The sequence below is a fragment of the Idiotropiscis lumnitzeri genome, chromosome 21 (genome assembly GCF_059441095.1).
Source record: "Idiotropiscis lumnitzeri isolate Australia: NSW breed Sydney's pygmy pipehorse chromosome 21, RoL_Ilum_1.0, whole genome shotgun sequence".
NCBI classification, from domain to species: Eukaryota; Metazoa; Chordata; class Actinopteri; order Syngnathiformes; family Syngnathidae; genus Idiotropiscis; species Idiotropiscis lumnitzeri.
In genome coordinates this window covers 4,600,635-4,625,417 of record NC_142411.1, presented here as the reverse complement: position 1 = coordinate 4,625,417, position 24,783 = coordinate 4,600,635, and the positions used below count along the sequence as shown (strand labels likewise).

Sequence of the window (24,783 nt, the reverse complement as noted above, 5' to 3'; positions counted from 1 at the left end):
GCAGAAAAGCGTCAAGGTGGTGCTTTTCTGCTTTCCGACACGGCTCCTAACATGCCATCCTGGTGTGTTTTTACGCGTACGGCCACTTCCGCGTGCTTGAATCACGCCATACTGGTCGCGCAGCTTAACGTCTTATTTTTGGGCTGGCACCAGGCTTTTCCAGTTGGTGCATGGCTAACTATCGCCCTCGCGCTCGCCCACCCGGACTCGTCAGACCACGCCAGCTGGCACACCTCCACCAAGCCACCTGGTCTTTCGAGTTTTCGCCGCATACCCGCCTACCTTTCGCTTACAAGCTTGGCACCGGCCGCACTGCGGTGTCTCCTGCCGACGGCGGGCTTTGCAGTTATGCTTGGACCGACAGTTGCTCTTTCCTTCCTTTCTTGGACGTTCTGGAAATGCAGCTGTGAAGTCTGTCTTGAGTTTTTTTTTTTTTTTGTGCTTGGTTCAATGCAAGATGGTTGCATTAATTGCGGCATGAAATGATAATCGACAAACCATTCCTCACAATGCTCTTAAATCATTCACTGCCATTGACGGGTATAGACGTCAAAAAGTACCGAATTTTACAGAAGCCAGCCGTGAATGAGTTAACGATGACTTAATCATATGCACAATCATTGCATCACAGCAGCTTTTAATGCCTTTCCGGTTGGTGAACATGTCTCGGCGTTTCCCGGCTTCCAATGTGACCGTGATACTCATTCAACGACAAGCCCAGTAAAAAAAATAATAAATAAATAAAATTAGCTTTGACGTATTTAGCCGTCAATGGTATTGAATGAGTTCAGGGCAAACATGCCCTCGCTAAGTTCCCCTCACCTGATCTTTGATTAGATTGAGTCACACGCAAGCAATCAGCGCCGGCCGGCTGATCTCCACATTTGCGAGCATGCGCGCCGGTTCACGCCGAGGGAAGTGGGGCAACATCTCGGGCTGACGCTGCTCAGTTCATGGGAAGGATAGCGTCGCCTCTCAAGGGGTTTGCTTTTTGTGTGAAGTATCCTTCACACGCCCACGTACAAGCCTGGCAAAAACATTGATTTTTCCCTGTCAGCAAAGCGGCTGACAGAAATCTGAATTTAAACCCCCCCCCCCCCCCCCCCGTGAGCATGAATTTTTCAACATCGGCACCCTACGCTACTACAAAGTCACTCTCACAAATCTTTGCAATTTCAAAGCCTTCCTCTGTGTCAAAGATTGAGGTGGGAGGGGCTTCGCGTCTGAACGTGTCCTTCACTGTGAAATGTACGAATCTTCGTCAGATGGCGTGCTTTTTAATGTGCCAGGCCAGCTAATGGGAAGGGGGGGGGACGTTTTAAAAATAGATTTTTGCGCACCATGAAAGAGGGTCTGATAACCAAAGCAATCTGAAACGCTGTGATGTGCCACCGAGCGCTCACCTTGTTTACGGCGGCTCACTTTTCTTTGTTCCGCCACGTCGTCGTGCGCAGCGCAATTGTTTCAAACGCAGCGGGGCGGCCAAGGTTGTTTAAAGGATGGATTTGTTGCAAGTTTCTCAAGTTTTGATTCGACTGCAGTACTGCCAATCACACACGAACTCAGTGCGAGTTGTCTTTATTGTGATATTTGGTTGGGATTTTTGTCCTACTACTAGAACGTAGATCGTTATCCCACAGCTTCCTGACTTAGAGGAATAAAGTCACTTCCTGTTCTTCTGCTGACATTTTTTTTTTTTTTTTTATGGACTCAGCCAAGCACCTGCCCTCTCACTTAAGGGAATATTCCATCCTTCCTAGTCTGGATAAATTGTTAAAAAAAGAAACGGTAACACTGAAACTTGCAATCAGATGTGTGATCACTCGAATGGACTTGAAGGATTTGTAGGCACGAGATATTTCCGTATCGACGTTTTGTCGAAAAGTCAGAATGGAGGAAAATAAAAACCATTCAAGTCGACGCTGATCAGGAAGCCCGGCAGGAAGGTGATATTCGCTTCAGTTTCCGATGAGTGTTCTGTCGTGATTCATCGGGGACAAAATAATCATTTCTCTTTTCCTGTTCGTCGACGATGATTTAATTCCTCTTTTGTGATGAAAGGTCGGCGACCGGCCTCGCCGCATGACGGATGTCGCTTCCTTCGCGCGGGCACGTCGCTCATTTTAGCGCTTACACTGACGTCAAATTTTATTCTCATCCTTCTTTCATAATTGTGTTTCTACATTTTCTGTTTCTACGTGATCTATTGTGTGGAAAATTAAATGTCACTCGTTTAATTATTTGGGAACAATCCTCTTAGATAGCCAAATGACCTATTTTTTAAAGTTAAATATAAAAAAAAAAAAAAAGGTGCTTCAGGGCACATCCTTTTCATTTTGAGTCTATCTGACCCTGAACAAAAGATAAGGACGATAACAATATTAAAACAGGTTAGTAAGAGTTAAAGATATAAAACAAATGCCTAAAACATGTTTTTTTAATTTTTATAAATAAAATAAGCCAATAAAAAATGTTTTTGTATTTGATTGGACTGCTGCTTGCCAAGTAGTGCGCTCCATTTTTTTTTTCCACAATCAACAGCATTTATTAATAATAAATTAAACGTCACCATGTAACTTAATTGTAATGAACTTTCGATGACTTAATTCACCATTTCCGTCAGGAATGCTTTATTTTTATTTAGTTTTTTTTTTTTTTAAAGTTGAATTGCATCACATTTGTTTCTAGTGCTTTCAGTCAAGGCAAAAATAGAAACAAGAATTTGTCTTGCAGGATATTTTTGTCACCGGTGACTCCCAGAAAATTGTTAGTGTGAGGAGTTACGACTCGTAACATTAATATTTTAGCCGAGAGTTCTGCGTTGAAAGTAGATTTTTTTTTCTTTCAATAGCATGTGTCGAGGGAGGTGCCTGCTTTGGAAAAGTGGCGGTACGTCCAATATTTTTTTTCAAAGGCAATAAAAACAGGTAACGCTCCTTTTTTTTGCGAGGATTGACTTGTTGAGTAAATACAGGGTCGGGCGCACGGACGTGTTCGCGTGTTTGTTGTCACTCACGCGCCCGGCGTGTCGACGAGGCAAAGAGACGAGCCCACATCCGGGTATTATCAGTAAATATGTCTTACAGGTCTGTCGCTACATGCTAACCATGCATGCCGTTTTTCGGGCGATCTTTGTAATAAACTCCTTGAAGATGACTCGCATTCTTTCTTTTTTTTTTCCTCGTAGGAGAAACAGGATCCAAACATCTCTTTGCAGCTCCGCAATGAGATTCAGGTAATAAAGACGACACACGCATGCACGTTCGTTCACCAGCCACTTCATTAGGTACACTCACATTGCACATGGAAAAGTAATGCAAGATCATTTATTCCAGAGTTGGATTGTTGATGAACTCGCACTGTATGCCGTTTGGAGATTGGAATGTATACAAAGCATTAGTGTGTGCACTTGAAATATCTAACCCAGGTGTGGGCAAACTACGGTCCGGGGGCCACATGCGGCCCGTTAGACGTTTGAATCCGGCCCGCCGAACTTGAAAAAAAATTAAATGAATAAACCTTGTTTATGTTTTACTTTCTAAATATTGTTTGTTTTTTTCAAATATTGCAATGCTTTTGTTCACTTTCATTTAAAAAAAATTTTTTTTCCCGATGAGGTGAGGTTACCAAAACACGCCATCCATCTGATCCTGGATCTGCCTCTCTGTTAAATTTTAGAACCCAATGTGGCCCGCCGATCAAAAAGTTTGCCCACCCTGATCTAACCTGTCTTTGCTCCTCAGGAATCGCTGGGCTTCAGCAGTGAACTTTCCACCCCAGAAACAGACCGAAAGTAAGTCCGCCGTCCGGCAAAAAGGAGCGAGCCCTTGGTTGGTGTAGCCTGTAAAAGCGTCGAAGCAAATATTGCGTCACATTCAGCTTCTCGACGCACTCGCGCGTGCTACTCGTGTGATTGATGGAACTGCACAGCGAGGGGCTTCGAGGAAAGGGCGCTGGAGCGCGCCGGCGGGCGGTCGAGGTCACCTGTTCAGGTGGAAAGCTGCCACCGTGATAATTAATATTATCTAACGCCGTTTACATTATGGTGTATTCTATTCTGCATACGTTGCATGACCCAAACTTTGTGTCCCTCGGCCACGTCGTCACGGCGCCGACAGGAAAGCGGCTGGCTGACCCGTTGGTTCCAGCAGGCTTTCTCCTTTCCTTCCTGCTTTTGTGTCCAGACGGCGGCAGGAGGGTGAGGAAGGCACATTTTCGAGAGCGATGGCCAAGTGATTACAGCCCAAAGAGCTCGAACTATGGCGCTTTAATGAACCGGGTTTGGGCGCGGTTCCTGTAACACAAAAGTGTATGACATCACCCCTTAGAAATCGTTAAAAAAAAAAAAATGCCCCCTTGTTTTTTAGTTGAATTATTTTGTCTGCGGTGCGACATTTGAGTGACTGACAGCGTCGTGGTCCACTTCGGTTCAGGCCGCTCGGCCACCCTGCACAGGATCGGGAAGATATCCCGATGTGCCGGTCATCGAAATACCTTAACATGACACAAAAAGATCTTAGCTTTCATATTTATGGGGGAGACCGTCACCCCTGCATGACCCTCTGCGAGCTTGCAGCGTTCACGTGACGAGCATGCGCAGCACAGGAAGCGCATCCCACAGACTGGCCTCTCTCGGAGATGTATATGTTGCACAGACAAAAGCCACGACATGATGGGAACCAGATGCCAAAGCATTCGGAATGACGTCCCCCCCCCCGCCCCGCCCCCGCTTTGCTGTCAACTTAGCTGCTGTGCTGGTCGTCTTGCTGCCAGTCTGCTTTCTTTCGTTTGGATGACACTTGTCGTTTCAAGATGGCCTGACAAATTCCCTTTTGCTGGTGCTAAGCAAAATGTGACCGGTGCAACTAAAAGCATCAAACATGGAGAACGCACGAACAAAATGATGCACCAGACGAACTTTAGAGGAAAAGTCTACATCACTACTACTGAGATTCACATTATGCTGTGTGCCTTAATTGGAAAGTTCCGGTTTAAACGATAAGCGTCCTCCATTCAATGCACAGGATTGAATTAAGAGGGGAGAGGGGGGGGGTCCGTAGATGGAGGGTTAAACCAATTAAATTGCCAGGCCGCACAATGCCTGGTTTGACACTCTGAAAAGATATTCAGGCTCTTTTTTTTTATTTTTTATCTTTTTTTTGTGTGAGCAGCTCAGATGTGTGTGCGCAAGCTAATTTATAGAGCATGAAGGAAAATGCATGGGTAGTGAGAAGGAGGGAGGGACGATTTGCTGTCTTGAGAAAAGGTCTCTAAGTTTGTTTTTCCGTTCGATTAGCATCTCATTACCATGTCGTGCCTTCGACACCTCGCATAATGGTAACATCGGAAGTTCATCCTGGTGTTGCTTTTTAACGTGAGAAACATTTGAAGCGATACGATGCCACTCTCGCATCTCTTCAAGCGGTTGTCTAACTTGCGGCCGCTAATGGTGGAAAAAAAAAAAAGCTTTCGTGTGCTTCTCACTTGTTATTTTTCTGCCTTTAATTTTGATGACTTTGGACTGTTTATGGACATGTCAGGACTTATTGCTTTCCACCTCGTAACGTCTCCTCCCACTCCTCTCCAGTGTCACGCTTGTGACCGACAAAGGGAAGTGGAAACACAAACAGGCTGAGTCTGCCCTCTCTTGATTTTTTTTTTTTTTATTATTTATTTTTTTCGCCGCCTCTTACTGTCCTCCTTTCCACTTTTCTTCCATATTTTACCCCGTCGCCGCCTCCGCTTTTTTTTTTTTTAATTCCGAACCACTTCTGCCCTCATGTGGCGAGGAGACGAAACTACAGTTGCCAAGAGGTTGCAGCGATTTGTCCGCCATTTAGTTCCGTTTTTCACAGCGGTTATATATCGTAATAGTGTGGGAATAAGATGCCAACAGGTGCGAAGTCAGCTTTGCTTGACTTTTAAATGACAAACTCTTGTGTGCCTTGCCAAAAGCAAATTCAAAATCATTTTAAAGTTGACTTGTTTCCGCTTAGGATGTCGCTGCACAAATCCAGCTCTGAAGACGGATCTGGAGGTAATTGGATTAAAGCCTGCCTTGTTGAAGAAGTTGCAAACAAACTATTTTGAATTGGATTCTTCTTATCAATAAAAGATGTCCTCTTGTTAGGAAAATGGGACAACAAAAAGAAGAACAAGTCGTTCTGGCAGAATTTCCGCAAGCCTCAACACAAAGCGGCCGTGCGGCAGGCTTCCAAAGGTTCGTCTGCTGCGTTTTGAGTTTCCTTGCTTTTGGATCTTTGACCCTCCTCCCTCTCCTCCAGGTGAGGACATCGGCTACGTGGCCAGCGAGATCACCATGAGTGACGAGGAGCGAATCCAGCTGATGATGATGGTGAAGGAGAAGATGATCACCGTGGAAGAAGCGCTGGCCCGGGTAGGAACTTCCAAAACGCGTCCCGCCGCCTCCGCCTCTTAAAAAGCACACTTGACCCGAGACTAGTTACTAACCCAGATGAAAACTGTGCATTTTTTAACAAATCTTACGCACACACAAACTCCACATCCGTTGGGATTTTTAGTATGTTTTGTTGGTGGGTGATTTCTCGGAGTGTGGGTGTGCCGATTTTTTTGCCGTAGCATCTGGCGAGGTGCAGGACTTTGGTGCTTAATCGTAGCGTGTAGCTGGACATGGTGGAATCTCATTTGGCTTTCAACTTCCACTTCTTCCTCCTTTTGCCTTTCCCTTCCTCCTGTCCCTCTCCTCCTCAAAAAAATGCCTTGCTCATGGGCGCCTCAAGCGGCAGCATCCCTGAAATGTTCTCTCTTCAAATTCTCCATTGGCGGACATGAAGAAGACAAAAAGCAATGGATGAGCAAGCTTTGTGGATCGTGTGGCGCAACCAATCAGCATCAGCTTAGTGGGAAAGTCCAAAAAATAAATAAAAGTGATGTGGTGAAGGTGACGGCACCGTGCAAAAACGTCTTTCGCCGCCATTTTTTCATAATTAGCCAGCACCACGTCACGCCGCTGAGCGCACAAAGAGCTCGGCCCCGCCCCTCTTCCTCCGACTCTCTAAACTCTTCTTCCTCCACGTAGCTGAAGGAGTATGAGCGCAACAGACAGGCGGGCAGTACTGACACTGCAGAGTGGGCTGACGGATCTGCAGCCAGTCCAAACCAGTCCTCAAACTGCAACGTAAGTACACCCCACCTTCCCATTTGCTGCCTTCACCCTTGACCATCCCATAAAAAAAAAAAATAATAATAATTTCACGTTCACTCCAGCCAGGGAGATCACAAACGATGGATTTTTTTTTTTTAGTCCATTTATTTATTTTTTTTAAGTTCTTCTTCACCTGTCAGTCTCAACTCTCCTTTTTTCCTGCACTGGCCAAACGATAAGTCCATATGTCCTCTATTTGTACCTTCTCTCCACCATGTCATTTTGGTTCATCACGTTTTGGTTTGAGGTCGTGTGAACATGTTGGTTGCGTTTATAATCACGTCAGGTTGATCATGTGGCAAATATTTTTAATTTGGTCTATTTTTTTAATTTGTGGCTTCTGTGGCAATGAGTTTTTTTTTTTTGTTGTTGTTGTTTTGGTTCCGCTGCCAATTAGGTGTGGGAGTACTCGGGATTATCCCCAATTTGTGTTTGTTAGTGTTGTTTATTAGCGTGCTGCGTTTTGATTCTCGGGACTCGAGCGCAAAAAAAAAAAGGTTCTTTCCTCTCTATGCTTATTTCTACTGATTAATTTGGTTTTTAATGACGAATTTGGGTTTGATGAGAATATTCTGCCATGATGGTTATTTTTTTTTTTTTCCTGTCAAAAGTGCATGCCCAAACCACAGTACAATGTGGCTTTTTTTTTTTAACTGTTACTCATTCGTAATTGTCTTTTTTTTTTTTTTTTAAAGCATGTCTGTCTTGTTGGCTTTTCTCATTTGTAATCTAGGTCACAGCTGATTTTCATTAGCCTCACTCAGTACACGATCATATGGGCGCAACGTGCAATTTAGCCCGGCGCGCCGACCCATTTCTCACAGCAGGATGGGATTTAATTCCAAAATCCAAGTTCCGCAAGAAGTCATGTTTCCGCTATTGCATCCGATCCCCTTCATGCGACTGAAAGTGAGCGGCTTCTTTTAGCGTCTTGCAAAATAAAACGCAGCCGTCGTTCAAAAGTACAAGAAGTGAAATTCCCCTTAAAGGGGAAGTCACCCCCCAATGCAATAAAATTTTCTATATGCCTTCGCTCATCTGAACGTGACATTCTGATTAATATTGCGGCAAAATCTACCCGTTTTTAGCCATCTGAGTGGGCGGCCATTTTGTCACTTTTGTCAACTGTTAATGATATCACAGTTGCTCGGGGCTCAGATAACGACCAATCAGTGCTCAGCTGTTTTCTGAAGCTGAGCCCTGATTGGTCGATATCCGAGGTACTCTGGTTTCATTTTCAACAGACGTAAGAAAATGGCCGACCTCTGAGAGGCACAAAAACGACTATTATTCAAAATGCCATATTTAGACGAGTGGGACTGTCTAGAACTTTTTAATTTTTGGCTTGACTTCCCCTTTAAGGTCATTTCACTTCCTGTCTGAAAACTAACCGAACGATTATCGCATCGAGGCACAAAAATCAGTCGACGACACGATGCAGAAACTCAAAAACGACCAGACAATAAAGCGGAAGTGTTCAAAATTGTCACCCCTGAATATTATTTGGACTCTATGATGTCACCCGCCGCTTGAATGGCGTTAAGGTCGTCTGTGACGGTCTGCACAGTAACACGCCTGTTTCTCAAGTCATTCCGCGATGTACCGCCACGCTCGTTAATAAAATGCATTCATGCTGTCTGCGCCCGGACCCGTCCGTCTTCCTTTTTGGCCAATCCGAGCCGCACATTCCAGGATGGGCCATTCGCCATGCGGGGGCCACGGCAGGGTCACGGGGGGGGGGGGGGGGCTCAAACGCTGGGATTGTTCTCGGCACAACACGCGCATTTCTCGGCTCCCGAGTGCCGCACGGCACATCCCGACCGCCCCTTATCCCCGAGTTGAATCCGGTCGGCCCCGTCGTGCGCGCGCGCCTGCACTCAGATTTGACTGCGCGCTGCCGATTGTTTTTGTGGGACACGGCGCCTCGTTTGCAAGCTGGTGAGTATCAATCGACGGCGTGGCGGATGGAATTATGTTCGCTGGTGAATGGAAATTTGTTTTTTTTTTTGGTTTGTTCTTTTCCTGACCTTGTGCTCGTTGAGACATTTTGAGTCCTGTTTTAGGTCATGGCTTTCTTTCTTTAGTCATTTTTATGTGGTGGATTTTCTGCCTCAGCGCAGACTTGAACGCATTTTCTTGTCGGGTCCTCATCCACACACGACCGTCTCGAGTTTGTCCTGGCGATATTCTGACTTAAGAGGTCTTTTTGTGTAACGTTTTCTGCGACTGTGATTCATTTATTTATTTTTCTTCACCATACTGTCTCTGTTAGGCACGGACTGTTCAGGCTATTTGCATCTTTGGCTTCTTTCTGTGCGAACGGCAAAAGCAGATCCTGCGTTACGGCTCTGAGTGAAATGTAAAAGTCGAGGACCTCAGCAAGAATTGTGTGGTTTGCAAACGGAGACACCGGACTTTTTGGTTTTGTGTGGTTTGCGAAAGGTTAACCGGTCGGTGGTGTGTGTTGGAGTGCTGATGGACGTGTTTTCCAACTTGTCGGAGATGAGTAAGGTTTTACTAGACAGCGCTCGGAGGCGTCGGAAACTTGGAATGTTGCTTGGGTGATGCGGTGCCATCCGGTATTTACGAAAACGTCACGCGCGCGCTCTTGCGAGTGCCGTCCAAGCCGCACTTGTTTACATCACCCTTGCTGAATGGCAGCTGCCACCGAAGCCAGGCTTGTGGTCAAAAATGAGCGAGGGCGGGGAGGAGGAGGAGGAGAAGAAGAGGGGAAAAAAAAAAAAAAAAAGCAATTAAAGTATTTCTTCATGGCCCGTCAGCCTCGAGCAGCACGACGAGGCGGACTCGGGACAGGCTCGCTCTGTCCTGTCATTTTCGTGCGCATGAGCGTGCATGCGTTCTTCTTTTGTGAACTGCCGTAGTCAGCCATGGCGAGTTGTTGCCATGGCGACGGTTGGAAACAAACGGAGCTGTTGGCACGCTGTGCCGGTAACGATGTCCTCGCTGCCAGGCAGCAATTAGGCCGGCGCTTGGGGCTTAAATGTGGCGGATCATGTTTTATTTGATGTCATTTTGATATGTTGCGAGCAAGGAGGGGAAAAAAAATGGGAAGGAGCTGACTGATCGTGATTTAAAAAAAATAAATAGATAAAAAGTGGGGGGGCTTGTCTGGTGCCGATTCCAATAATTGGCAACACATTCCGATAATCGATTAATCGCCGATTAATTGAATACAATTTAAAGATTAATTCTTCTTTTGTTGCTTCACACTTAAACAATAAAGACGTGAATTAGTGGAAGAACATTTGATTTTTTTTTGCAACAATTAGTCCTTAAGTATGTGTTCAACTTTTCAAAAGAGAAAAAAAAAAATCACAAATATCGTCTAAATTGAAAAATTCTAAAGTTGAGCTACCACCATAAAATAATAAATAATAAAAAATAATATTATTAATATTAATAAAAAATTGCAGCATAAAAAATAACAAAAGGAAATCATGACCACAAGACGACTTTGTTTCATTTCAAATTCTGAGGATTTTAGAATTTTTATTTCTTTATTTTTGTCTCTCTGACTGCCGCGATTGGCCTCACTCGAAACCTTTCGGGAGCATCTCTTTTCCACTCCATTTCTGCTTCTCTAAGCATTGAAATGCATCGTCCATAAATGGAGCGCGAACACACTCGGGTGTTGTCACCCACAATGGAGTGTCCTTGCACCCCGTCACGAACCCCCGAAGTCGGCGCAGCCCCCGCCGATCGTGCCGCTGATTCATGTCGGCTCCATTCATTGTGCTCCGGTCCATTTTGTGGTGAATTACTTGTCGTCTCCGCCGTGTCTGGCCTCCGTTTCTCACCACACTAACTGTGATTTTTATCCCCTCCTCCATTTGTGCCGTTGTTGCATTCTTCAGCGCCACATTCATCAAGCCTACTTAAGATTACTGGCGTCCAGCGGAACATCAACCCGCTTCCTCTCTCTCGCTTCATTGCAGCAATCTCGCGAGCAGTCCGACGACGAGCAATCGGAGGATTCGGTGAAGTTCAAGCGGCTCCACAAGCTGGTTAATTCCACCCGGCGGGTCAGGAAAAAACTCATTAAGGTGGAGGAGTGCAAGAAGCATGGATCGGAAGGTTTGTAAGCCGCTAAAACGGGAAGCGTTAGAGAGTCTTGGGGGGGAAAACAAATATATATATTTTTTTTTTTCAGATTTCCTAAATGTCGAATCGCTGCCGACCTGCGACGACAACGCAGCGTTGTACACGGGGGTCCTGAAGAAGCATTCGTTGCCCCAGGAGACCTCCCTGAGCCAGGATCAGCTCTCGGTGGATGGCGACACCGACAGCCTGACCACCTCCCCGTCCTCCAGTAGCTTGGACACCTGGTCCGGACACCGTCTGGTGAAGACCTTCAACAAGTCTTCCAGCACCCACGGCCTCATCCGCCCGCCCGGGAGGACCCCGGTCGGCTCGGGCTCCGGCTCCGGCTCCGGCGTCGGAGGCAGCGGCTCCTCCTTCTCTGAGCTGGATGGCTGCGGGTTGGACGACGAAGGGAAGTTGTCGCGCTCCACGACCGACGGCGAGATGCGGAAGGCCCTGAGCTCCATCTCCCACGGGGTAAGTAACAACGAGGCCCTGTACGCCTTTTACGGGCTCACCAAACCCCGCCCCAAAGCGCACTCCCGCCGCATCATCCCCCTGGACGATGACCTCTCTCAAGGCGGCCCCAAATATCACACTGCCAACCGGCACCACGGCAGCTGGACGCTCAGAAAGCCCGACCCCAACTACTCGTACTCCACCAAACACCTTCTGTACCAGCGATCGCGCAACACCAAGACCCCGCCCTCCGCTCTATGCGTCACCCCGTCCTCCCCGGCCCGCAGCAGCGACGTAGCCAAATCGAAAGGTTTCGGCCCGGGAGGGGGCTGGGTGTTCCCGTCCCGCCGGCTGCGGGGTCGCAGCGCGGTCAGTGAGCTGAACATCACCTACGTGGTGGAACGGAGCCTGTACGGTCACCTCAACTGGGCCCAGCTGGTCCGCCCGGTCACCCTCAGCCGGGCTGAGCGGCGCTGTCTGTTGGAAGAGGACCGCGAGGCGGACAGGAAGTGGGCGGCCAGCGTGGACCGCTGCACCAAGCGCGTGCTCTTACGCATCCAGCAGAAGTCTGTGAGTTCAGACCGTGAGGTTCAAGTCGGCCGCCTCGTGTGAGCAGGACTCGGCGTACGTCAAAGCTGCAGAATAGCTTTTAGATCAAGCTAGCAGGAAAATGGTCAGCGATGGAGTTTGAAGCTGGTAGATAATTACGGAATACAGTGGAACCTCTAAGGTTAAAAACTGTTTTGTGCGTTCGCCATTTTTGGGGGTGGAGCCTATCCTCCATTATTTGTGCTCAGGCCAAAGCCTCGTCTATTAATAATATCGCACTGACACCGCCTTGTTGCCTTTTAATGCCAAAGAACTAAGTTGAAATACAAAGAGGAGCTTCTTTAGAGCGGCCATTGCCGGGTTTAAGTGCTTTGTCGCCATCTTGTGGCCATTCTATTCAGTTAACCTGTGGAGGGGGGGGGTGCAAGACCAATTACTTACAATTTTCAAATAAGCCAGAGCCAATCATAAATTAGATTTTTAATTTGAATTTTAATTGTTGAATTGATCAGCAAATTTATTGGCAATTTTCAAGCAATTTCCGAATTTATCCGTTTTCCTCAGAGTTTGACTTTAGAGATTCCGCTGTATCTTTCACAGACAGATTTTGTATGACCGAGAGGTTAATAATGTTTTCGATCACGTCAGTGTTTTTTTTACATTTTTTTTTTTAATTTTTGACAGGTTTTCTGTGCAAATGTCTAATTGCGACACACGCGTATGTGAGAGTTGTTTTTTTTTTTTGGAGTAATGTAAGGTGAACAAGTGGGTGCGTGGTCTAAAGCGCGAGCGCAGTGCAGGTTACGTTGAGTAGACGAGTTCAAAGTGAGGTGCGGCTATCCTGCAGCTTCGATGCTAGCTGAATCCTGTCGTGTACCAGTGAGGTCGTTCTCATCCAAGCAACTTTCTGGACGCCACGTTTTTCTGTTGTAGCTTTTTTGTGTTATTTATTTATTTATTTCAAATGGGGGCCCGTGCCTCTATTTCTTTCTTTTTTTTTCTGGATGTTTTCTTTCCTTGTAATTATCTCCAAAATACTTTTTTTTTTTCAATCTTGGGTGCATGTCCATTCCATCGAGCATCGCCATCCCATTATTCTTGGACGCCGCTTCAAACGCGTTTGTTCCGCAAAAACCCTTCGCTGGGGAAAAGCTGCAATGTGGCCCGCAGCTGTGGACGCGAAATGCGCAACGAGCCCGTCTCGCTTTTGAGGGATCTTCATGCTGGGGGATTTGTGCTCACATTAAATTGGGGGTCATTTTATTTCAACAAGATGAACTTTGATGTGCGCGTGTGTGTCCTCATAGCATTGGGAGAATCCATAAAAAAGTGAGTGGATCTCCCTGTTCTCCTTTCATTTCATAGTTTCCTCCCATTAATTTCGAGAGTAAGAAAGACTTCCCCTCATCCAAAAACAGCTCGGCACGTGTCGGCTAAAGCTAACACATCGTTAGCTCGGTGTTTGTGTGTTGGTTTGCATACGTAAGCCCCCCTTCCTTGTGCACGTCTCCCAAATCGGGCTCCACCAGCCGAGGGCGCCCTCAAAGTGCCTTTGAGCGTTTCATGTTGCCGCGTCAAGCGACTCCACATGTTGGAACGCAACTTTACGCTTTTTAGGCTCCATAAAACTGCTCAGAGGAAGAAAAAAAAAAAAGCGTTCCATCGCGTCCTCCATTTGGCGCGTCCCTTATGACATCATCAACAGCTGCCCCTCCCCCCCCTCCCGTCCCTCCCTCATGTAAAGCAACCATGCTCGTTGTCATGCATGAATCACGGTGCCTCAAATCCCATCGTCTGGCGCAAATTAGGACGCAATTCAAAGTGTGTCTGATTGTCTTTCGGTTCTGCCCCCCCCCTCCTCTTCCGCAGAGAACGTGTAGCTTCGGTGGCTTTGACCTGTCCAACCGATCCCTCCATGTGCTCAACACGAGCTCAGACGCTCATGTAAGTGCGCGATGACAAAAATGTGAGCACCCCCCCCTCCTCCGTTTGGGTTTGACACATTTTTCTATATTCCTGATCCGACAGAATAAAGAGCAGGAGGCCATTTACAGAGAGGTGGTCAAGTCCCCCACAACTTCTCGGATCTCGCTGGGCAAGAAGGTCAAGTCGGTCAAGGAGACCATGAGGAAGCGCATGTCCAAGAAGTACAGCAGCTCCGTGTCCGAACAGGTTAGACACGCATAGTTACGAAAAAAAAAATTAATTAAAAAAAAAAGCCTGAAATTGAGACAATTTGGACAAATTTAACTTTCTATACGATTAATCGGTTATCAAAAATAATTAACGATTAATAATGGTGATCGATTAGCCTTTAATGCCCAAATGTAATCGCGTTGAATGACTCCAAACTCGCACATGGAGCTGGCGTGGGCAAACTACGGCCTGGGGGCCACATGCGGCCCGTTAATCGTTTTAATGCGGCCCGCCGAACTTGGAAAAAAAATTCAGTGAATAAAGCTTGTTAATGTTTTATTTTCAAAGACATATATATTGTTGTAATGCTTTTGTTCACTTTTATTTCAAATTAAATGTTTTTTTTTTTTTCTCCGATGAGGTGAGGTTACCAAAACACTCCATCCATTTGCTCCTGGTCCGGCCCCTCTGTCAAATTTTAGAACCCATTGTGGCCCAAAAAATTAAAAAAAAGTAACAATGAAGAGAACCTTCCCTTCTCAAGCAATTATTCCTTCTTGAAAAAATTTTTTCTGAATTATTTTTTGGGGGACTCTTTGACCTGATTTGTTTAAAAGTTGAATCCCGATGTGTCCATGTTGTCTTTCCAATGTCCAAAACACATCTCCCCTTTCTTTTTCAAACATTCACATGCTGCATCAGCCACATCATTAGCCCGCAAAGTGTGCGGCTGGGTGGGAGTATTTGTGTTGGTTACAGAATAAACATAGCTCGGAAACATTTGGGGGATTGTCACTGCGGGATCCGCTTTGCTTCGGGCGTGGGCTTCTCGCTGAGCCAGTTTGAGTGATGCAAGTCTCCCTCGGGCTTGCTCTCAAGGACGGTCTCGTTGACTCTGGCTTTAAGTTTACGAACCGTTGCCGTTTGCTCCAATCGATGGTCGCCGCTTTCCAAGCCCTGCGCGGCGGCCAAAGCGCATCTGTCCGCGGCGGTGGTCGCATCGCAACACCGTGACCCACATTTGAAGGCTCGCGTCATGCAGTGGTTGATTGTAAATGGATGTGATCAGAATTGCCAAATGTTTTTTTTGGTGGCCTACAGTGCCCCCTAGTGTATCATTGAAACCTCTGCAGTTGGTCTTTTTCCCGCTGTATTGCAGTGACGTCATTGTGGGCGCTTAATGCAGTGATGCGAGCTTGACTCTATACCCCCCCAAAAAAATCTAAAGAGTCACTCTATCAACGTGTCAATGCATTCCAATTACAATTTTTAAGTACATGAGAATTGTAAATATTCGATACATGCTTGGGTGTTATTTTTTTGTACCACATTGTAACAAAAGTGCATTTTCTCCTCCCGTGTCTCGGCGTATCTTTCGCCTTCAAGTCGAGTCCGGATGGAACTCCCGGTTCTCCGCAGTCGCTCCAGCCTGACAGCGACTCCCTGGAGAAGCCCAAACTCAAGGCAGGCGGCTCAGTGGAAAGTCTCCGGAGTTCGCTGAGCGGGCAAAGCTCAATGAGTAAGTTGTTTACTTTCAAGTTAGCGCTTGTGTATTTTTTTTTTTATTATTGTTTTTTATTTTAAATTTACACACAATTTAATCGTAGTAAACGCACAATAATTCTTAGCCTCAATTTTGGTGTTTGTGTCCAGGTGGTCAGACGGTGAGCACCACCGACTCCTCAGCCAGCAACAGAGAAAGCGTCAAATCGGAGGACGGTGACGACGAGGAGCCGCCTTACCGAGGTCCGTTCTGCGGCCGCGCGCGAGTGCACACGGACTTCACGCCGAGCCCCTACGACTCGGACTCCCTCAAATTGAAGGTGAAACATATTCTATTTTTTTATCCATTTCTTTTGGGGGGGGGATTATTTTTTTAATTTATTTTTCTTGTCGTCCTCATTTTTCTATCTTTCAGCAAAAGGGGAAATCGATTTAAAAATTAAAAAAAAAAAAAAAAACGCGTCAATTTCAACTTTTTTTTTTTTTTTTTTTTTTTTTTTTTGCATCTCCCCTGCAGCGTGGCGACGTGATCGACATCATCAGCAAGCCTCCCATGGGCACCTGGATGGGCCTGCTCAACAACAAGGTGGGCACCTTCAAGTTCATCTACGTGGACGTGCTTTGCGAGGAAGAGGAGAAACCCAAGCGGCCGCTGCGGCGGCGGCGGAAGGGCCGACCACCCAAGCCGACATCCGTGGAGGAGCTGTTGGAACGCGTCAACCTCAAGGTGCGTCTCTAAATATTTGACATGGCTTCGTCGCCCCGCGTCCTCAAATGGCTCACGAGAACAAATCATAAAAGAAAACATTGTTGCGGATACGTTGAAAGAAATTACAGACAAGCGCGGGTAAATTTAACGCAGGAAATTACAGGTTACGTCTTTCGCATAAACATTGACACCCACTCGGTCACGGCCACATTTAACTTCCAACGTCCGTCCAAACGGACGCGAGCTTTTAAAGGTGAGCCGGTAAAAGGTAAAATGCATTCAGAAGTTTTAAATAAAAAAAAATAAAAATAAATTAAAAAAAATGTTTCAAAATAATAATGGAAAAAAAAAATTCCGTTTAAATAAAGCTAAATGGTCAGCTTGTCATCCACGCAGGAGCACATGCCCACGTTTCTGTTCAACGGCTACGAGGACCTGGACACGTTCAAGCTGCTGGAGGAGGAGGACCTGGACGAGCTTAACATCAAAGACCCCCAACACCGAGCGGTGTTGCTCACCGCCGTGGAGCTGCTGCAGGAATACGACAGTGAGGAAATCCTAATTTATGTTATTGAAGACGGGGGAGCGCTCGTTTCACGTATTGTAGCTGACGTGCTGCAACGACGAGGCGCTCTAATGTGGCCCACCTCAAGAAAAAGTGAAAGCCATCTGAAATGTGTGTTTGTTTTTCCTCCGTGTCCAGGCAGCAGCGACCCGGAGCGCGGCGGCCTGTCGAGCTCCCAAGAGAAGCTTCTGTCGGAGGGCCGGGGCCTGATCGGAGACTCCCCGCGGGACTCGGGTTGCTACGAGAGCAACGAGAACTTGGAGAACGGTAAAGTTGGCTTGACTGGGCTTTCGTGCGATGGTGGGAACGTCGGCGCTCCATCTCTTCATGCTTCTGCATTCTAACGCCGCTGGAATGGTGTCTGATAATCGAGCCGCTTTTCTTGCTTCTTGGAGGCACTCGATGCATCCTGCCGCCTTCCGTCTTTGTCCCTCCTTAGCCGGCTTTCCCAAACTGAGCTCGACAACAACATAAACAAATATGGAGAAATGTTGGCGAAATACAAGAATTATTTAGTTTCTTTATTTTCTGACTTTGGGTCGCATGCTGGAAAAGTGGTGAGCGCAGTCACTTCACTTTTGTGAGGTTGAGGGTTCGAATTCGGTTTTCCCGCCTTCACACGTGGAATTTGCACGTTCACCTGCTGCTCGTGTGGTTTTCTGTGGGGTGCTCCAGTTTCCTCGCACTCATTTGGAGAAATTCTGTCCTGAAAAATTATCTTTGTATCGGGTAGCTTTGAAGTTTATTCCTCCTTTCATACGTTTACTTTTGTTTTTCTCCAAAACGTAGTTAGTAATACAACTTGGGATTTCAATATTTTTTTAAATTTTGGCAATATGTTGCCTTTTAATCATGAAATGAGAACTTTTTGTGCAATATTTAAACTATTATATGTGTGAATTATATATTTTTTCTTGTAAAGTTTAAACTTTTTCTGTACAATTACTGTCATGTTTAGCATGTTTCCATCAGTCATTTCTTTCCCTAGAGAAAAAAATTCCGTTAGTAATAGTAAATCTGTATCATGTACAAAAATGCCTTTTAAAAATAAATAATAATTAATAATTATAAGTAACAATTAATAATCATCAATAATTAATGATTAATAATTAATGATTAATGATTAATCATTAATAATTATTATAATAATAATAATAACTCATAATAATTGTTGATTAACCATTGAATCAGATTTTTTTTTCAAAAAGCCTAACCAAAAATAAAACACAGGACATAATTTCAAATCAACACTGCAGAAGATGCACAAAAATAAATAAGATTCACTTACTACTTTGCTCTGAAACATTTTAAAAAATTGGCAAAAGAGTTGTTCGTTTTCCCAAAAAGTAAATGCAGAATTTTGCAAGTGTTTTATTTTCATTCAACGCAAATATAAAAAAACAATGTGTTCCCAGAATATTAGAGAAATCTCAATTTATTTACATAAACAAAAATAAATCGGTTTACTGAGCGACCCAAGAGACATTCTCCCGGGACCAATTCTGTCCCCCGAGCCACAGTTTGGGAACCCCCGCTCTGGAGACGCCGCCTCATGACCCACTTTTCCCTCCCCTCTCCTTCTCTCCCTCTCTCTCTCTCTCTTCATCACTCTTTCCGTCCTTGTAGGCCTTCTGTGCCATCAGTACCGAAGTCCGCATGTAACCGGGAAGGATCCTGGCCCCAGACCGCTAAGCCTGGTCTCGCCCGCAGTGCAGGGAGCGCACGGCCAAAGGGAGCGAGCCTCCCCAATGCGCACAACAAGCGTTCCCTTGAGAACAAACTCGCTGCCAATCCAAGGATCCCGAGCTCAAACCCCGCCTGCGGATTCCGTGTTGATGACGGTGCACAAAGCGGATGATTATGAATATTTCTGCTAAGTCGCAGCAGAGTTCCGTGACATTGCCAAGATGTGTCTGCCGTGCCGATTGGCTGTTTCATAGAAGACTGTATTGCGCAACAGCCGTCTTGCATGATGTGCCTACACGTTACGGAAATACGCGCTCGTTTTAACGTGCGTGTTTTATTAAGCTTTTCCCGTACTTGTGATCTTCATTTTGGAGCGTGCCCGAGCTCCTTGTGTGACTTTTTTCTCCCCCGCCCTCCACCACCCACACGTATTTTTAACATCCGTAACCCATAAATCACTGCTCTGTCAAAAACCGCTTTTCCTTTCTGATTGCTGGTTTTCAGTGTAAATACTGGCCTTGACTTCATCTGTGTGTGTGTGTGTGTGTTTGGCGGGGTGGTTGCAAATTGGCCACGGTCATTGTGTGCCACGATAGAGATTGAAGTGGTGGAATTAAAAAGAGACTCCACAAAAAGAAAACAAAATAAAAAAAGTCCATACCCGCCCCACTTAAAAAAATCAATAAAGACGGCACTGCTTGCTTTTTTTTTTTGGTTTGTCTCTTGTTTTCCTTTTCACGCCTTTCAACTGTTCATAAACTTGTTGCTGATTGAGAAAACATTCTGCATGGTCTTTTCCGGTTTCAGGGATCCACAGTGCTATATCGAAGGACAAAGTAGGGTTTTTTTTTTTTTATTTAATTTTATTTTATTTTTTGTATAAGCATTAATACTATATTTTAAAATGCCAAGGGCACTGTTGATCCCCGAATGCTCTAATCAGGACACAATCTTATCTTATGCCTGCCGAGTGTTGTTCTTCCACGTCATCAAGCAGCCTCTTGAGAATATGGAGCACCCTAAAAAAGGTCAAAGGTTAATGTCATTTAATTTAATTAATTAATTTTCACAAAAGTTGCCAATTTCTATTGATGCAATTTAATTTTTTTTTATTCTTGCTTCCTATTTTCATAACTAAAAAAATGACACCTTAAATCCCTGGTCCAACTTATTTAAAAAATTATATTTTTTTATATATATATTTTCTTTCCAATGTGTCGTTTAACAAATGTATATTATTTGATTAAAAATTTTTTTTTTTTAGTCGTTTTTCTTTTTGCGCCCGCATCTAACTGAAATTGAAGAGATGCATTCATTTCTTTTCACGACTATTTGCAAATTTTTTTTTTTTTCAACATTTTTGGGCTCTGCGGCCACATTTCCATCGCATTCCATCTGTAGACTTTCCGTCCATCCCATTACAAACTTAGCGCGGCCGTTTCACCCGTCATGCTTTTTGTAAATCTGACGACAGGACGGTAAGTTTCTTCTGCTTTTCATTCTTTCATGCTCGATGCCATTACATCATATTTGCGAAAAGGAAAGAGCGGAACTCAGCTAATCTTATTTTTACATTGCTAAATAGTTATTCGGAATTTTCGGCGTTCAGCTGGATTACGCTCTAAAGTCGTGTTCTTGAAAATAAGTGAGACTCTTCTATATTTCAGGCAAGAGCAAGAAGGCTTCCCGCTCCGGTCGCTCTTCTGCGGGACAATCTCCGGAGTATCCCACTCTGCCCATGACCATCTCCAGTGAGGCCTTGCAGCAGAATGCGAAGAACCAGCGCTCCAAGTTCCCCAAAAATGTGTTCAGCAAGCCCTCCCTGAAGGGCTTCAACCTGCCGGGGCGCCGCAAAACCCAAAGACGCTCCCTCATCCCGACCAGTCGGAGCTGCGAGGACCTGGACGGAAGCTTCCGGTCCGCCGGGTCCTGCAAACGCTCCCACTCCCTGGGAGATCTCAAGGATGACAATGACGAGGTTCGACTCTCACAAGAACAGCCCGGATTGGACGCGAATGGGCCCGTTAAGGAAAGTTCGCCAGCTTGTGCTGCAAGTCCACCGGTGAGTCCGAAACCTCGAGTTGACAGACCACCTGTTCCCTCGCAGCTGCCGCTGAGACCGCCGTGTCCCACAACCCAAGCCCCAAGCCCCCCGGAGTCCAACGCAAGTGCTGAGCGGATCATACGGACTCACGCCAAAAAGCCGCCGGTACCGCCTCCGGTCCCCGCCAAGAAGTCTAGAGAAAGACTCGCCAACGGGGTCTGCCACTCGCCGCCGTCGGTGCCCTCTTCGCCGTCTCCCGCCCCTTCCCCCGCGCACTCGCTCACACGTTCCCACCCGAGCAGCCCCGTCGCACGGTGCGCGACTAGTCCCGCCCCGCCCCTTCCCGCCAAGACGCCGAGCAGCCCCCGTAACTCCTCGTCGAGCGGGGAAGATGCGAGCGTGTCGGTGGCGCCCCCGTGGCTGTCAGACCTGGGGGGCAAGGTGGCCGTGACCAGGAAGTCGTCCCATTCCAAAATGAGTCCTGATCTGCTCACCTTGCTGGAACAAAGGCTGCAAGCCGAGGGCATCGATCTAACGGAGGAGCCCTACTCAGACAAGGTAGCCTGGACAAAACATTTCTAACGTTACAAATATCGCAATGGATATCTCTGTCGACAATCCAGAAGCTTCAAATCTGCTTCATGAACCAGCTGTTGTATTTTTTTGGATTCCTGAGCTGAAAGCACACTGGCTTGCCATTTCTTAAAAATCCTCACAAACATTTTCTCAACACGCCTCTGCTCCATATTTGCCAAGCCAAACCAAACTCATTTCATTTCCATCGCAATTACGTTCGCAAAAAACACAGCTCGCCGTGAGGCAATGTTTTCGCAAGTAATCATCTGTCATGTTTGCATTCCGCCAGCACGGCCGCTGTGGCATCCCCCAGCCGCTGATGCAGCGCTACTCGGAAGACCTGCGGCAGCCCGTCAAGGAGGTGGCCTCCACCATGGACCGGCTGAGAGTCCGAGAGCTGCGCAAACAACACCGCATGGCCGTAAGGACGCGCAGCTCCAATCCGAGCGCTTTGCAAATATTTCCAGTCCCTGTTAAGTGAAGAATAAATGTCTGGACCAAAGCGCTGAAACCGCATCCCGCTGTCAGTAAAAATCCACTGTTATGATTTGGAAAAATGGATACTACTTCATCTCGCATCTTTCTTGTGTTGTGATGGAACAACGAGGCGCTCTAAAGCGGCCACACAAGCAAGAAGTCCCGATCCGCATTGATTGTCAAGACACTTAAATTTTTTTTTTTTGTTGTTGTTTTTTTTTAATAAACCATCACGGTTCCACCTCTATCTGGGTGGCCTTGCATGCACTCGAGGCGGACCACGAGGCACTCTAAGCAGCTACGCCTTTGGAGTGTTTTAAAGTAGAAGGTAGAACGTATTAACTCCAATTTTATTGGATGGCTGCTGATTCAGATGAAGGTGCTCAAGTTCTTATAAAGTAGGGGGTGGGGCACGGATTTAGCCACGCCCCCCCCCAAAAAAAAAAAAACCTGAAACCCGCTCCAGTCTCTGAATTCACTTTACAGGCTCTTGAAATCTGTTCATCCAAAAAAGTCTCGCCTGACGGAGATTTGTGTGTCCCCCAGATCCCCTCAGGCGGTCTGACCGAAATGTGCCGGAGACCGGCGGCGTCGGGCGCCGTCAGCACCGTCTCGGACTGGCTGGTGTCCATCGGCCTACCCATGTACGCCTCCACCCTGGCGGCGGCCGGCGTGGACTCGCTGAGCGGCGTGGCCTCGCTGACGGAGAGCGGCGCATGGGAGGCGGGCGTGCGTGACCGCGGGCACGCCCGCCGCTTGGTTGGCGAGGCCCAGCTGGTCGCCGAGCGGCGGGACGCGTGAACACGTCTTGTCGAATCCAAACTATTGGCACTCAAGTACTTGCCTTTTGCCAAGATGTTTTTCCAGCAGTTTACGGCAACTTGGAGTCGATCCTGGATGCTAAAAGGATGCCTTTAAAAAAAAAAAAAAAAAAAAGGTGTGAGGCGAAGACACGCCCCCTATTTGCTCGACTGCCTTTGCGGAAGATAGCACACCACCATTTTGTAAAATGGACGCTTCACAAGTGCTTTTTTTTTTTTTTCTTCCCCCCAAGGGCACACTACTCACAAAACTTTCAACTCTAACGTGGAATTTCACGAACACCAAACGCTTGGATAGTACAAAATTCAAATATCCGTTCTCGTGCATTTTAGGCTCATCCTGAAATTTCATCCTGAAGGCCAATTTTCAGAACGCGTTTTGGGAGTTGTGCATTTTCCTCCGCCAAAGTGATTCCGTTTTCAAGAAATAGTGCGTCATGACACACTTAACACTTACCGAACACCAACAAGTGACACGTGGCTTACTTTTATGATACTGTATTTCTGTATTATAGCTTCATTTTGTTCATGTGTGTTCTGAAAGTTGCTGCCGGGTCATGTTACCGAATTTTTTTTTTTTTTTTTAAATATATAAACACCTTCTTAGCCTAATGAGTGGATAGTGCAGATGCAGTAAATGAAAGGCACGGATTCCCTCCCTCCCTCTTATGCCGGCAAATACAACCATTTTGTTGCAATTACGCAAAAAAGCTGATTTTTTTTTTTGGGGGGGGGGGGGATTTAAATTTTTTTTTTTTTTTTTAAATAATTCAAAACACATTTAAAGATCTTAGTAACAATATCCAAAGATACAGCTGATGCTTGGAATGAAGCACTATTTTATACACAGTGGAACCTCTAAAGTGGATTGTCGCTGAGGTTGTCCTATTTGGAATACGGGAAAATTTTGGGGGGTAATTGTAAAAATTTTGCAGTTTCACATTTTTTTTTAAAAGAATATTTAATATTTGTAATTAAAACATAGATTTTATTGCTTTGACCATTTTGGTAATTTGTACTTTTAAAAATATGGTTTGTAAATGTAATTAGCCATTTAGCTTTTCCGGATCTCGGAAAAAAAAATGTCGGGTTTAGTAAGCATGTTTTATTATTAAATCAATGGAAAATAAAATTAAATGTCCGAAGGGAAATTGATTGGCTTGAACTTTGGAGGTTCCGCTGTAATTTCAAATATGTTACTAGTATAATTTAAACATTTGCATATTAACAACAGCAGCAAAAAATCATCAAGTGGAAAGCTGCAAAAAATCTAAATCAGGGATAAACTGAGGGCACATGACATGAAATCATCTTTTTTTTTTTATTCTTAAGTTTTAAACAAGATGTAATAACCCCCCGCCCCTTTTCTAATGTGGTGCTCTGTGAGAGACGAGAAAAGTGTTTAGTAAAAATAAAGATACTGACACTGTAAATGCACTTTAGAGGGTGACTTAATCGAGTTGCGACATTGGCTTTGTTTTTGCAAAAGGTTTTGGTGGCTCCCTACTTAACGACAAGTGTAATTAAGTAGTATACTTATTTTTTTTCCTAATCACTTCCACCTTGTTTGCGCCGTCTTGATTACATATATGTAATGCTACGCAGGCCTTGCACATTCTATATATGTAATTGATATTTAAATAAGTTATTTCCCTCCCCCCCCCACCTTCTCTTTTTCGTTCCATAAAATATGGACTGTAATTAGCTGTACTATACGACTAGCAATACCTTCCTGCATAATGCATATTGCTTTAGCAAGTGAGGAGCTGCATACAGTTTGTATTGTAACATATGTGTACAAATGATTGTTTGATTTGCTTTTCATCTACTTCATGAATGTCCATACAGATTTTGCTTGTGTATTGAAATAAAAAAAAAAAAGAAAATCATGTCCATAACTATTTGTCATTGCCAACTATACAATGATGGTGATAATAAAAATGTTTCTTGCCATATCCCCTTTTTAATATG

The 24,783-nt window shown here is 45.5% G+C and overlaps 1 protein-coding gene across 3 annotated transcripts in view; it reads left to right on the top strand.

Annotated features, from left to right (window-relative positions):
• sash1a (SAM and SH3 domain containing 1a) overlaps nt 1-24,783 on the top strand; it is a 134,196-nt gene extending 109,413 nt beyond the window's left edge. Inside the window, exons 6-23 of one of the 3 annotated variants that reach the window (XM_088286251.1) lie at nt 3,188-3,235; nt 3,744-3,793; nt 5,997-6,037; nt 6,131-6,220; nt 6,285-6,397; nt 7,061-7,159; nt 11,143-11,281; nt 11,358-12,316; nt 14,165-14,239; nt 14,324-14,467; nt 15,818-15,950; nt 16,085-16,254; nt 16,452-16,661; nt 17,040-17,190; nt 17,347-17,475; nt 20,562-21,496; nt 21,804-21,935; nt 22,538-24,783. In XM_088286251.1, coding sequence (XP_088142377.1) covers nt 3,188-3,235; nt 3,744-3,793; nt 5,997-6,037; nt 6,131-6,220; nt 6,285-6,397; nt 7,061-7,159; nt 11,143-11,281; nt 11,358-12,316; nt 14,165-14,239; nt 14,324-14,467; nt 15,818-15,950; nt 16,085-16,254; nt 16,452-16,661; nt 17,040-17,190; nt 17,347-17,475; nt 20,562-21,496; nt 21,804-21,935; nt 22,538-22,792 — 3,873 coding nt within the window. In that variant the 3' untranslated portion in view covers nt 22,793-24,783. The remainder of the gene's footprint in view (nt 1-3,187; nt 3,236-3,743; nt 3,794-5,996; nt 6,038-6,130; nt 6,221-6,284; nt 6,398-7,060; nt 7,160-11,142; nt 11,282-11,357; nt 12,317-14,164; nt 14,240-14,323; nt 14,468-15,817; nt 15,951-16,084; nt 16,255-16,451; nt 16,662-17,039; nt 17,191-17,346; nt 17,476-20,561; nt 21,497-21,803; nt 21,936-22,537) is intronic. The other 2 variants (XM_088286252.1, XM_088286253.1) reach the window with 2 other exon arrangements.